The 14,455-nt window shown below is 40.1% G+C and overlaps 1 protein-coding gene across 6 annotated transcripts in view; it reads right to left on the bottom strand.

Annotated features, from left to right (window-relative positions):
• FHOD3 (formin homology 2 domain containing 3) overlaps nt 1-14,455 on the bottom strand; it is a gene marked incomplete at both ends in the record, with an annotated part of 417,341 nt that overhangs the window by 95,967 nt on the left and 306,919 nt on the right. For 2 of the 6 annotated variants that reach the window (XM_084252170.1, XM_084252171.1), the window contains one exon: nt 78-188. In XM_084252170.1, coding sequence (XP_084108296.1) covers nt 78-188 — 111 coding nt within the window. Of the gene's footprint in view, nt 1-77; nt 189-5,187; nt 5,263-5,626; nt 5,978-8,661; nt 8,776-14,455 lie in introns of all 6 variants that reach the window. The other 4 variants (XM_084252166.1, XM_084252168.1, XM_084252167.1 and 1 more) reach the window with 4 other exon arrangements.

Genomic DNA, 14,455 nt, shown 5'->3' with positions numbered 1-14,455 from the left:
CTTGTTCCTGAATTACTCAAACTGATTCCCTTCCCTTGAGAACAGTGAATCATCAGCTTACTTCTTATAAAACCCACCTTTCCAGTCTGGCCTCCTGAGGGGGTGAAAGAGACGATGTGGGGGCAGAGGGCACAGCTGATCCAGATGAAGGTCTTGAATGATAGGAATTGTTGCCAAAATTGCTATATCTAAAAAGTGCAGAGTTTATATGGGAAAAGACAGAGAAATAAGTACAAGTCAGTAAGTGTCTTGATTATCAAAATAATTTTTCAAAAGCAGGTCTGGCGATGCTAACCCTGTTAGTCTTTTTAAGTTAGAATAATCACTAAACTGTTTTATCTATGATTATTTTTTTTACTAGATAAGTCTCCTAAAGGTCAAAGTCATTAGGCACCAGGATTTATAACCAAGGATTTCAATAAAACCTTCATATTTTCTGTGTTAAAATACACATTATATATTTGGTAACATAAATTAAGAATCCAAATTATCTGCTTTTGAATCATGAATCTATTTTTAAAATATTTTTTATGGAGGTGTGACCAGTGTAAATCTGTCAAGGGTCTATAGAAAATACCACATGATTAGCTCAAGAAATTAAAAATTAAAAATTCTGCTTCAGGTATTTCTGAGTTAATTTCATTCACTAAATATAATCTCATCACATGCTGGGTGATCAAGGAGAAATTGTCCCTAGGCCTTCTGCTCAGAGGAGATTGCACCTACATTGTCATCTGTATTTCCCCACAACCAAAATTATAGCTACTAAGATTTAAAGGAGCCTTATCATTTCTCAGTCATCTTGGACAAATGTTGGCATTTGGAAAATTCTAGAGTTTTCTATTTTTCAAAATAGATGCCCAGTGGCAGTGTGTATTTAGCTATCATCACTCAGTACATTACCAGAAAAAAAAATCACTTGAAGTCTTTATTTGGGGACAGACACCATGACAATTTATAAATAAGATTCTGAGGTTTCTGCCACCCCACCTCCTCAGCCACAGACTGGGGTTTTTTCCCTAAAATGATTAGGACACTGAGTTGGGAGTTGTGGGAAGCCAAAGATCAAAGGATATAAGTGCACAAAGACACCAGCACACAGTCAGTGCAAAACCCATAGACAGAAATCAGTACAGTAAGAATTCAACATGTTGAAAAGTTCTTGGAAAGTGTGATTTTAAGCAAAGTAATGTGTAATGAAACCAGGTCAACATAGGCTAATTGATATAAACGAGAGTTAATCTCCTATGTCATAGCTTTGATCACAAAAAAAATCACCAAACATCTAAATAAAGACCCCCAAACACTCTTAATAGTAAACAACAATTTGTATTTACTCATTGTGCTACCCACTTATGCTTCTCAGGAAGCAGGGAACAATGGGCCATCATAGCAGCCCAATGGGCAAGGCAGGGACCAACCATGGACAGCACATCCTTCCAGTGCAGGGCACACTCCCCTGCACAGTCACAGACTGGGGCAATGTATAGCATGTCCATGAACCCAGTGGTGCACTTTAGGTTGAGGATGAGGATTTGGGATGAGGGAGGGAACTGGAGTACCCAGAGAAAATTTACACAGACATGGGGAGAATGTGTAAACTCACATAGACAGTGGCTTTATTCTCTGTATGCTATAATAAATTTTATATTTGCTATGACAATGTTATAGCAAAAGGTTGCTGGATGAGACCATGTTATTCAAGAATCTACTGTGCTGACCATCTGGGAGACAATATGACTTTCAAAATGTGGATATGCTTTGACAGAGTAAGTGCACTTTGGGGAAACTAACATAACCTTTTGATTATTTAAATACTGAAAATTTTAGGCACAAATATATTCACTAGAGCATTATTTACCTCATGGAAGAAATCCAAAACTAGCCAACACAGGAATGGCTAAGAAAGTATGAAATGCTATTTGCCAAGGGAACATTATGCAGCCATTAAAAATGATCAACAATTGTATAAGTGATAACATGGAAAATGTTTACAGGTTGAAATATCAGCATATAAAGAATGCAGTGTCTGATCTCAACTTTATACAATTATTCTCTAAGGTTAAGAACAAATGAAAAGAAAACAGGACATCTATTTAAAAATATGGAATATAAGAGATGAAATTTCAGTTACCCTTAATAAATTACATTCTAACAGGAAATAAAATATTTACATGACCTCAAATATATACTGTGTTGCTAACTCTGGTCTGCCTGGATGATGCTCTCCTGGTTTATTTATTTGGTGTTACAAGTCAGGCCTGTGCTCAGTACCAGGCACTCGGCCAGGCAGATGGGAATAGAGATCGCACAAATTTACGTAATCATCCTTTTCTGTTAACACACCACCTTCACAGTACTTGGCTTCTGAGCATTCATTCTCCCTTCTCTTTAAAAACCCAACGTGTTCAACAGGTTAGCTGTTTCTCCAAGTATGTGCTGGTTTGATTTTTCAAGAGGGCAGCACCCAAATCACAGACCAGGGAGAAAAGTGAAAGATGGATTGATGGAACATTCAAAGAAAGGAAGGAGAGAGAAGGGAGAAAAATCACTGAAGTAAAGAGAAGGGAGAGAGCAAGCAGCAAACACTGCCATTTGGGAGTGGAAGGAGGCTGCCCCAGGATCCTCAGTCCTCTGGGACAGGAGACCCTGTACTCGGGCTTCAACCCTGGACCACCCCACTGCCTGGACACTCAGCTTGCTATTGTCCTCAGGCGTCTAAAACAATCCCTTTCTGACCCAAAGTGGACATCCTGTAGAATGTTTTAACAGAATTACTTTACTAAAATTATGCTGCTTAAATGACGTTATGGAAATAAAACCAGCATAATCCATTTCTCCCTCCTTTGGTTTTTCTAATGGCTGAGCAATGAGTTCAGATACCTCCCAGTCTGTTCAGCTTTGCTTCTCTATTTCAGTCATACTAGCTAGATCATAAGATTCACCCAATTTGCTATTTACTATGGTGGAGGTTTTTGTTTGTTTGCTTATTTGATTATTTTTAATGACCAACTGGTTGGGCTCCATTATAACCCATTCAATTGCAGTTAACCACCAATCCATCAAATCTGTGGCTGTAGACACCCACAAAAAACACAGTGAATGAACATCTGAAAGTTAATGGGTACAACAATATTTATACAGTATTCAAATTCCTGTCTCACAAATGGTTAAAATTTGTAACCTTCTCAAAGTTAAACCTAAGTCAGTCCTCATTCACAAGCAATGTAGCTGTTTTCCTTCATTGGCAGGTATATTCATTTTGGCAATTTCTATGTTTCTATTGCTCCCATCACCCAGGACTGTAAGTTGTAGTAAAGACCAAGTGGGAGGAACCTGCACCCAGAAAAGTCCCATTAAAGGCTGTGAGACCATCACCAAGGAGCCTAGGAGCATCACCATGGCCTAGTGCCACCCTGTTGGCTGCCAAGATATTTTTAATCCAGTACAATGTAAGGCTCCTAACTTGCATAGTTAGGGCTTGAAGGGCAAGTTATGGCTCTTGGATGTGTTTCACAAAAACTGTGTGAAAGGTTACAACAATGTTCGAATTCTAGACCTGGAAGAGACTGGTACAGAACCTGTATTTGCAGGTGTTCAGACTGTAGTGCACATACCCCCAGAGGTATACAGAGTGATTCTGGAAATGAGGAAATTTATTTTCAGAACCTCAAATTTCTTATCTGTTCTTTCTTAAAATGGATTTGCTGTGCCTCTCTGGGGAACTCCCAAGTCTCCTTTCTTCTTCTAGAACTGCATTCTGCTTTTAGGAACAAAGGGAACTCTCTCCCCCACCTGAATCAGGAACACAGGGAGCATTACTTCTGTAGGAATTCCTTAAGAAACACTAAAGAAGGAGAAAGCAGGGGTCTGTCTACCCAGGGAGGGACAAAGTCAGAGCCGGGCCTCCTCCTCTTCTCTGTCTGCCCATCAGCCTGCCTGGAAATCAGACCTCAGAGGTGCTGGGGCTGTCACAGGCACAGACACTAACTTATTGGGATTGAAACCTGATGTCAGATGTTTTCTGATAGAAATTAAGTTTCATTTGACTTAAGACCAGCCTTTCCAACTGGGCATACGTAGGGGTTTTCCACAATTTCATCCATTACATTTAAAGCTCCCCAGGTTTTGGCAAAAATCAATTTAAGGCACATAAACAATAGACAAATCACACCCTTTACAACTATTCACTAATGATTAGAGAAACAATTTAGAGAGGCTACTTAAAACTCTGAGGGAAGTTTCAAAATTCTTTTAGGTTGTATGTATGTCAAAAAGGTTGAAGACCACAGTTCTAGGTGAATGCTGTTGGATGCAAAGTCTTATACCCACTGCAACTGGTCATTTTTGTGGTGTGAAAGCACTGCCTGGCAGGTCCAAGCTTTGCCTTTGTGTAAGACAAGGTGTAACTTCTTGCTGAGGTCAAGGAGCCCCAAGACACAGATTCTGACAAACTGCCATGGACTTGCCTGAAGACCCCCTGACGGGGAATAAGCCCCTGGTATTTAGAGGTAAATGCACATGAGCTCAGAAAGGGGAGCGACCCACCTGAGACTGCCAAAGAGAGAGCTGGTCCAATATGCAGATTAAGACCAGACTTTGGAGCAGGCTAACCTGGACAACCCACTTCCTAGCCCCTCCCTGTGTCTCGGTTTCCTCACTGCAAATAAGGGTTAGTAATAGAACCTGTGTCTTCAGGGTTGAGTGATACCTTAGAGCACCATTTTCATGGAAAGTCTAGGGCCTATCTCTTAATACATATTCAAAGAATGTTAGTGATTATTATTAATAATCATTATCATTAGTGACCATCATTATCATTAGTGATTGATTTTGGACAATTGAATGTTCAAAATATACAAACTCTGTTCCTTGTTCCTCCCTCTACAGAGTCCCTATAATCCAGGCAAGAGTGAAAGGGAGGCACATCAGCAAGCCAATAGCACCTGCTAAAAATTGCTGCTGCAGTTTTCATTTGCACACCTTGCTTCCTCTGCCCTACCCCCGTAAGAACTATTGAAGTGTTCACACCTTAATGATATAATTATATTAATGTCTATGGAGTGATTCAAACTGCAATTGTTTGCCATCTCATGGGATACTATGAGTAATCTTCAAAAAGAAAAAATGCATATATTGGAGTAAAGTCAGAATGTGACAAAAAAGAAAAAAATGAAAATCACTCACCTATTAGAAGAGAAAGACCGGAAGTTGTAAGGCTCAGAGGCCGAATATACACTCAAATGGACAGAGTCAGAGGAACTGTTAAAGGAAACCTCACTCAAAACATTGCCAGGAGTCATGGTAAAGCACTTGGCTGCACCCCACAAGTCAAAAGAGACCCTGCGCTAGATAGATGGGTACAAACCACACAGATGCTCACAGACCATGCTTAAAATCCACTTTTAGTAGTTGTAACATAATGAAAGAGCTCCTTCAAACAGATGACAGTTTTCTCCTGCATCTTGCCTAAACACAAGAAATTTAGTTGGTGGTCATGATGTTAGTCAACTGCTCTCTGTTCTGCTTGGAATCCACACAAACCCGGCGCAAGGCCACATTGGACAAAACAGTTAGCACACCATGTGACTTCCCCGGGGTTAACCTCCATGCAAGTGGCATCTACCTGTTTTCCTTCTGGGACTCGGCTTCCTTTTCCTTGGTGGATATGGGCGAATCCTCAAAGTCATAGGAGAAGAGGTGGAAGGGGGTGTGGGGCACGTAGGGCAGTTTCTCTATGGTAGGTGACGCCTTCGGGGGGGCAGGTGCAGTGGAGGAGGGCCGAGAGGCTGAGGCAGGGGGTGGGGGTGACAGCAGGACAGGCCCGGAGGACCCACAGCACAAGGGAGTCCCCACTGCTGTGCTGGCCGGCAGCTGCTTTCCCTGCAAGGTGGTGCTGGAGGCAGTGGACAGGGCTGAACTCTGGGGAGCAGCATCCTTCCCTGTGGGGTTCTGTTCTGAGGCAGGGCTGACCTGGCTGCTGGACCAGCAATGAGCAGAGAAAAAGAGGAGAAAGAAAGGGAAGGAAAGAGATTTGGGAGAAAGGGAGGAAATGTTAGGAAAGAGAAAAGGCATAATGTAAAACCCCACTACTTCACCACAACCACTTACTTCAGAATCCAGCTGTGTTTTTCCAGCTAGAGCATAAAAGCCCAACACCAGACAATTTGGTTTGTCCAATATTCCTGGGCTGGCCAATCTGGGAGGTAAGACCCACTTGGCCAAAGGTCTTTGCAAGGACACCCACTTCTGCATCACTATGGTTGTGCTAGCACCTGAATTTCCAACATTTGAACATCATTACTTTATCTTGGTCAAGCAGAGGATCTGTCCTCCTAAAAAGCCCAACCATGAGGAAATGGGATGCTACCAGCCCTCTACTTCAGTAACTGCTTTTAGAGCCTTTCTGGAAAGTGGGTAAGGATAAGAGGTAAGAGCAAATTTCAACAAAAAATGTAAGGAACCCCAAAGGAGGGGTGGCATAATGAAGTCAAATTTCACACTTTCCCCAGGTTCTCCTCTACCACTAAGCCTTTGACATCTAGATTCCTGAAAGTAGGTTTAATTTTATCAGTTACAGTTATAAAACATTTCATCTTCAGAGCACTGGACTTAGACCACTTCCATAATTTGATGTATAACTTTATAACATGAGCACCTATGTTAAATTTTATATTTTTTAAAACCACAGTCCCTTTCCTGCAGAACTTGACTCCTGGCCATGCCCATTTGGGAATGGAATGTGAACTATTTTCCTTCCCACCTCAAATTCAGAGCTCCATCTGGGGACATACTGATTTCCCTGGCTGATTATGAGGTCAGGATGAGACTATACTGACACACTCAGCACCAGACTGGCACATGCAGTACACACACACAATGCACACACATCACTGGTACATGCAGTGGGCACACAAAAAGCAGCAGCCAACAGGAAGGTGAGTGATAGTGAAAGACACCAACTAGGCAGAAGTGGGCAGAAACTGTTATCGTCACTTTAAAGTGTAATAGGTTTATGCCAGGGAACACATGGGATCCATATTAATGTCAATAAATGCTTTGTATGGTCAAGGCAAAATTCTGGTGTTTAATATGCATGCATTTATCCACTAAAACTGGAAAGCCTAACTAATGTAATTAATCAAGGATGCCTCCAACATCAGTTCATGTATCAAAGACACTTCAGAGTGTAGGAAAATCAGCTATCTATCTAGTTAAGATACAGAATCAACATGGATGACTTTGAAGGTTGCCCTTTCTGGCCAGATTTATCCATTTAGTCTGTAGGTATTGAACCATGCCAGTCACTCAGGATTGAAGGGTCTGTGTCGGTGGGACAGAACTTGTACACTGAAGCATGTCAACCTCTATCAGTGTATTTATTAAAGGTTTACATTATTTTCTGTGCCTAATTTTCAACCTGAGCTAGAAATGTCAACTAACCTCCCTCCCTCCAGAACACTCTTAGCTGAAAAAGTCACTATACCCAAGCAGGGCATGAAGCACAGGTAAGGGATTCTATTAACATCAACTTTTCCCCCTCTCATTCTGAAATGGTCTATGTACACGGTCACCAGATCATTCCTTTACTCTCTCTACCCTGCTTATTTCTTCCCAGCATTTCCAAAGGGGGAAATTGTTAATTATTATTTTGTTAGCTCAGAGAAGGTTCCAAGACCCTAGGAATAAGTGGGCTCCTCAACATGTCAAGTGAGTCTGCTAGAGGGCTTTCATTTGCCCTGGTGGCCTGGAGAATGAGGATGCAGCAACAAAGAATCACACTGATTTTGAAGTTTGTAAGAGAAAGATTTTACCAGAATTCATTCAAGATCCTTTTGATTTTGCTTATTTGTGAAAACACTCACAGTGAAAATGTCAATTTCAAGTAGTAATTAAGTGAAGGAATTATTCAATTTTAGAATTATTTTTGAATATAAAATACAATTACCTGTGATCAATTTTTATTTTTATTTAGGCATCATTTGGGAAAAATCCTACAAAATTTTAAAAAATGTGTGCAAATGCCTGTGTCTGTTAATATTGTATGAAGACAGGAAAACAATGATCTTAGATTGGTGAACAAAGGACAGTAAGGGTGATAAGATTGTTAGCTGTTCTGGGTGTGAAAATAAATATTGGGACATTTTCCTGTGCTCTATGGGGTGCAAAGTGTTCTTGTCCATTTGAATAAAAAACAAACTTGCATCATTAATGCAGTAGTTACCCACACATTTCATCTAATATACTGGTAAAATTAGTAGGGAAAAGGGGACACACAAACTTATTCTTACTACACTGCTAAAGTGTTAAAGCCTTCTGAACAGACATGGAGATCCTTTAAGTTGCTCTCAGTGTGACTGAGCAAAAGCACTCAGTGAGGAAGGGAATAGTGGGGAGAAGACCAATTGGATAATGTTTCCTTTAAACATGGTTAAGAAGACAGCATTTGAATGAAAAGTGCCATTCTCTGATGAAAACATCTTCAGTTATTTCTATGACATTAGTTGTGGTTCTGCATACAGGATCAGTAAAGGTTTGCCAGTGGGAGCTAGTGCAGAAGGGAGGAGACTACTGAAAAGTGAATGCAGACGCTCTACTAGGAAGGTGCCTCTGGCTTTTAGTAGGAGCCTGGGAGGGTCCAGGCACTTGGACCCTCTGTACCTGTCCTTGCCCTGACTTGCAGCAGAGGCATCGTCCTCTCTCTCTTCCTCTGAATTGGGCTCCGTGACTGGCTGCTCCTCTTCTTCTTCCTCCTCCTCCTCCTCCTCCTGAGGCCTGAGACAAGGCCAGAAAAGAGAAATACACACAGAGACAAGACAGAAAAGTGAGATAAACACTACAGACAAAGAGGAGGATGAAACAAAGGGAGGAAAAAAAACTGGCTGAAATGAAAAGAGCACATTCAACCTATTAGGAGAGAGAAGAAAGTTCTGAGAATGGGAAATTTAAATATGGGGTGAAGACATAATAACCTACCACAACCAGATGTCTTTGTCAAATTGCTGCATGCCACTACCCTGCTCTCTCCCCATTCCCCCCCTACCTCCCCATACAGGTGATTCAGAGATGCTTCTGGCCCTGGATGGATGGATGGATGGATGGATTGGTGGATGGATGGATGGGTGGACGGACGGATGGATGGACGGATGGATGTATATCAATAGATAGATCTCGATCGATCAATAGAGATGAGATTTCTGTGTCATAGTATATGCTTGGTTTCATCTTTATTAGAAACCATTAAACAGATTTTTTAAATGATTGGATAAATTTGCATACCCAAAAGCAGTAGATGAGTATGCTGTTTGTTCCATACACTTGCCAAGATTTGATATTTTTGTCTTTCAGTTTTAGACATCTAATCTGCATGTAGTGATGCTTCAGTGTGGTTTTAGCTTTCTTTCCCTGATATCTAATGAAGTTAGGCTCATTGTAATATTTTCACCATCCATTTAGATATCCTCTTTTTGGATGTATCTAAACACTTCGTTCATTTTTTATGAAGAAGTTATCTTTTTGATTGGTAAAATTTATATAATTTGGATACAAGTTCTTTTCATATTAACGCTTTGCAAATACATTTTTCCTCTCTGTGAGTTGCCTTTGTATCCATTTCATGGTGTCTTTTAATAAACCAAAATTCTTATTCTTAATGAGGTCCAATTTATCTTTTTTTCATGGTATACTAATCATTTTGTGTCCTGTTTTAAAAGTGTTTGCCTACACCAAGGTCTTAAAGGTATTCTTTGATATATCCTGCCAAAAGGTATTCTGTGATATCCCTCTCATAGGGCACAGGGCTATCTATGATTGATTTTACTGTTTCACCCTATGATGAAATTAGTGAAACAGAAAGATATTTTACGCTGATAGTATTCAAGGTGAAAGAATTCAGACGACTGTGCTTTTCCCTTGCTGAATTTTCTCTTAAAGAATAATTCTGTTTATGTCTAAGCTAAAGTACCTCTAGGGTCATTTTGCTTACTTTCAGTAGATAAGGCACAGGCATGTTCTGAAACAATCAGGATTTTTCATTTTTTACCACAAACAGTCCTAATCTTAAGGCACACTTTTCCCTTTGGAAGAGAGATCCACAGGCCAACAACCTAATTGACCACAGGGCACAGTTTCCTTGAAAGCCAGCTTAGCTTTCCCCAATATGGGTCTCAAAGCTGATGTCACATTTTCTCGGCTTCAGAAAACAAACAGAAAGGAAAATGAGTGTTTCAAATGTGTAATAAAAGCATTAAAAATAGCATTAAAGCTGGGACAAAAGCAATCAGGATGAGGACAAGTCAAACTACAAATTCAGAGAAGGCATGTCAATTCCACTAAAAACAACAATGTTCATGCGAAATATATTTTTAACAACACAACTCTTAAAGGAGGCAAAACACATGATCATGGTCAAAAAACTTGCATGAAGAGCTATTTTCACTTCATCATAAATCAGGAAAATATAAGGCCACAATGAGACACCATTATATATTTACTAGGTAAAATAAAGAGTCTGACAAGAACACTGAAGAGACTGTAGATCAATTGGCTATTAGATCTTGCTGATAGGGTATGCACTGGTATAGTCACTTTGGGAAAAACAATTAGCACTGTGTTGTAAAATTACACATTGGTTTCATAACCTAGCAATGGCACTGTTAGGTGGCACTGTTACACTGTAGGACAGTGGTTGTGAACCAGGGTGATTCAACCCCCACCCTCACACTGGGGACATATGTCAATGTCAGGAGACATTTTCAGCTGTCATAGTTGAGGAGGTACTACCAGCACGTAGTCAAGGTCAAAGATACTACTGAACATCCTATAATGTACAAGATAGCCTCCCACAGTGCAGAAGTATCAGATGCAAAATTTTAGTAGTGCCTAAATTGAGAAACCCTCCCTAGCGATACTGACACACTCCTGCACCAGTATGTGAGTCTAAGAATGTTCTCAGAAGTACTGTTGGTAATTGGAAATAACCCAAATGTTCACCAACAGGAAAAAGGATAGACTGTAGTTTATTCCAAGCAGTGAAGATGGATGACCTTTAGCTTCACATGACAATGTGGATGAATATAAGAAGCACAATGTAGAATGAAAAAAACAAGTGTAAGAAGGAATATACAATATAATGTATATTATATTTTGTATAAAATGCATATTATAATATAATATATATCATAATATATATTATAATGTATTGTAATGTATTATTATATTATAATGTATATTATATAATATAATGTATATTATATTTTGAACTTTACAAAGTTCAAAAAATGCAAGATTGTACTGGTATGTTTAGCTATACATATATGTTTGATAATAAAAAATAACCCTCAAGATAACAATACATATTTAAGCAGGTGAATGGGTGGTAGGAATTTCATGGGGACTATAACCCAGATGAAAATGCATACATGCGGGCCTCCCCGGTGGCGCAGCGGTTGAGCGCTGGGTTGCGAAGCTGCCCGCGGCCTCTGCGGCGCCGGTTCGATCCCCGGCTGCTCCCCGGCCACCGGAGGAGGGTCCCACATGGCGCGCAGACCTCTCCTGCCGCCCGCTGCTCCCCTCAGCAGTGTACTTCGGTCCTTCTGCCTGCTCTGCTCCCCGCTCTGGCTCTGGTGAATTCTCTCACCCTCCCGCGCTTCTGACTGTACCCAGTGCATGTATAAACAAAACAAACAAACAAGCAGACAAATAAATAAATGGAACATGCCTCTATAAAAAAAAAAAAAAAAAAAAAAAAAAAGAAAATGCATACATGGTACAAAAATGAAAAATGATGTAAAAAGTGTATTAAAAAAAAGATTGTTGGTTACCTAGGTCCAGAGATGGGAAAGTTGGAAGCACACAGATGTTAGAGGAAACACTCTGGATTTTTCATTGGTGTTCATTGGCTTCTCATTGGTGTTCTTTACATCAATAAATTTTATATAAACTAAGAGAGGGCCACACATGAACCAATGATGATAATGCATCATAAACTAAGAATTAGGATTAATCTGATTCTGTATCATTAAGAATTTTAAATTATATTTTCAGAGCAGTTTTTGGGTTCATAGCAAAATTGAGCAGAAGATACAGATTTCCCACAAATAAAAAAAAATGCTTTTGCTCTTTTGAAAGAGCAAAGCATTCTAAATATGGAGTAAGAGTTCTCTCTCCTTTTATTAAATATATTTATTGAACGTTTGCTCTGCACAAAATATTGGGCTATAGTGTTTAAAAGAGATTTCCACACTTGAAATTTACAGGCTTATGGGAAAGAAAGACATTAAACAATTGCAACAGGAAATATTCAAATTGGATTGGAGGTGCTAAGTGGCCTGGAAAGTGAAAAAGGCTTCCACATTGCTATTGGAGCAAAACTCTAAAGGCCAAGGACTAATTGGCCAGAAGACAAGATGGGATTTTGCACATGACAGTCTCCTGCTCAAACATATAAACTAACCTTAGCATTAAGTTCCATTTTTCTATCATCTCTACAACTTCATTCTACACTCTCTTTTTGAACCTACCCACTCCAGCCCCCAATTTAACAGGTCTATTGGCCTATCCATCCAACACCAAGGCATTTCAGCTTCAGAATCCTTCCTGGAGCCATTCTCCCAGGCTGAAGTTACTTTCTGCTTTGTTTCTACTGGGACCCCCAGTATGTCATTTGTAGTCATTAGTTACAAAGTTCTATCCTAAGGTCTAGAAGAAATGCATATGTATTAAATACCCTATTTAGCTCTGCAAAATGCATGACACTTCATAATCCAATAAAAAGATACTTCACACAAATATTTCAAGTTTATAACAGAAAGTGCCTCCTTGAACTCCTGTTAGCCAATACTTACTTGCTAAGTTTGTATTTGGCCTCACAATGAGTCACACTTTCTGTTAACCTTAAGGCTGTTTCTAGGTTACCAATGGTCCAAGTGAGATTTGAAAATATGCAGTTAGTGATCTTAATGAGTTTGGATACATAACTGACCAACAGAAGCAACGATTTCACTTAAAAAGAGAGTTTTGATACCCACCAATTTTTTTTTTTAAAGTTCCCTCAAAACGTTTCTTGCCAGTCCTAAGGATGAAAGGACATCTAACAGAGCACAGCTGTTGCTTGGATGTTTCCATGGTGAGAACCCAAAGCTAGACAAGAAAGTATTTATTGCCCTTGTATCACACAAAGTTAAGAAGGAGCATAAAGTACAGGCCACAAATACCAAATACACACAAGAACTGGACCACTAGCCAGAACCTTGATACCTGAGCCATTGTTCTGCTACCTTTTTTTTTAATAAAGATTTATTTATTTATTTATACAAGCACTGGGTACAGTCAGAAGCATGGGAGGATGAGAGAATTCACCAGAGCCAGAATGGGGAACAGAACAGGCAGACTGACAAAATTCACTGCTGAGGGGAGCAGTGGGCGCAGCAGGAGAGGTCTGCACACCATGTGGGATCCTCGCCGTGAATCAAACCAGCACTATAGAGGCTGCGGGCAGCTTCGCAGCCCAGCGCTCAACCGCTGCGCCACCAGGGGAGGCCCTGCTATCATGTTTTGAATAACATACGAATGGATTCAGCACATTATTTCTTCTGAGAATAAGGAGTACTTCAATAGAACGAAGTTCCGTCTGTAGAGTGTACATTAGCAATAGGAAACAGGCATACACACTAGCCAGGTTTCAGATTTATACAGGCAGGTGCGAAATAAACTGGTTCCATGATAACTACAGACTATGAGATACCTGGCTTCTTTCATTTATGTGTAGCTTGATTTTATATTTGAAAAAACTTTCTCCTAAACCATAGATACTAGTAAATTGTTTTAAGTATTCTCTAGAGTCAAAGAGAAACAAGGACTAGAATTCTCTTAGACCTTCTGAAACAAGGACTAGAATTCTCTTAGACCTTTTGAGAAACAGCAGGGATGTCAAGCAGACTCCCAGGATGCAGTTTCAAGAAGGTAGGCTCCAGAGGTGAAAAAGCCCTGCATTGAGCTGGGCTCTGTCCAAAGTCCCTCTCTCTTATCTCACCCACAAAGTGAAGTGGAACAGAAGCACGAGCGCCGCCAGTGCTGACAGTCTGTGACAGCTGAACACACTAAATTGCATGGACATCACACTAGTTTCCCCATTTCCAAAAGTTGTACAATCTAATGTGTGTTTTCAGGTCAAACTCAATTTTATATGTTTTAAGTAATGGCACTTCTTACACAGTCTGGCTCACGGTTTTTGCAAATGGAAAAGGAAGAATTCTAAAGCATGAACGGCTACTAGTTAGAAATGAAGGAGCCGTGAAATGTGTCTTTGAGAAACAGATATCAGATGTAACTGCCGCAAGGAGGCCAGAGGCATTTCCAATTTTTAGTGTGCAGCAATATCTTTCTAACTCTTGACTCAGGTCCTGGGACTCAAATTGCCTTTTCACATGTTTTGGACTCCAACACACCACACTCA

Source organism: Talpa europaea (assembly GCF_964194135.1).
Source record: "Talpa europaea genome assembly, chromosome: 13".
NCBI classification, from domain to species: Eukaryota; Metazoa; Chordata; class Mammalia; order Eulipotyphla; family Talpidae; genus Talpa; species Talpa europaea.
Note: the sequence above shows the minus strand (reverse complement) of the source record. Positions and strands in the feature narration are given on the sequence as shown.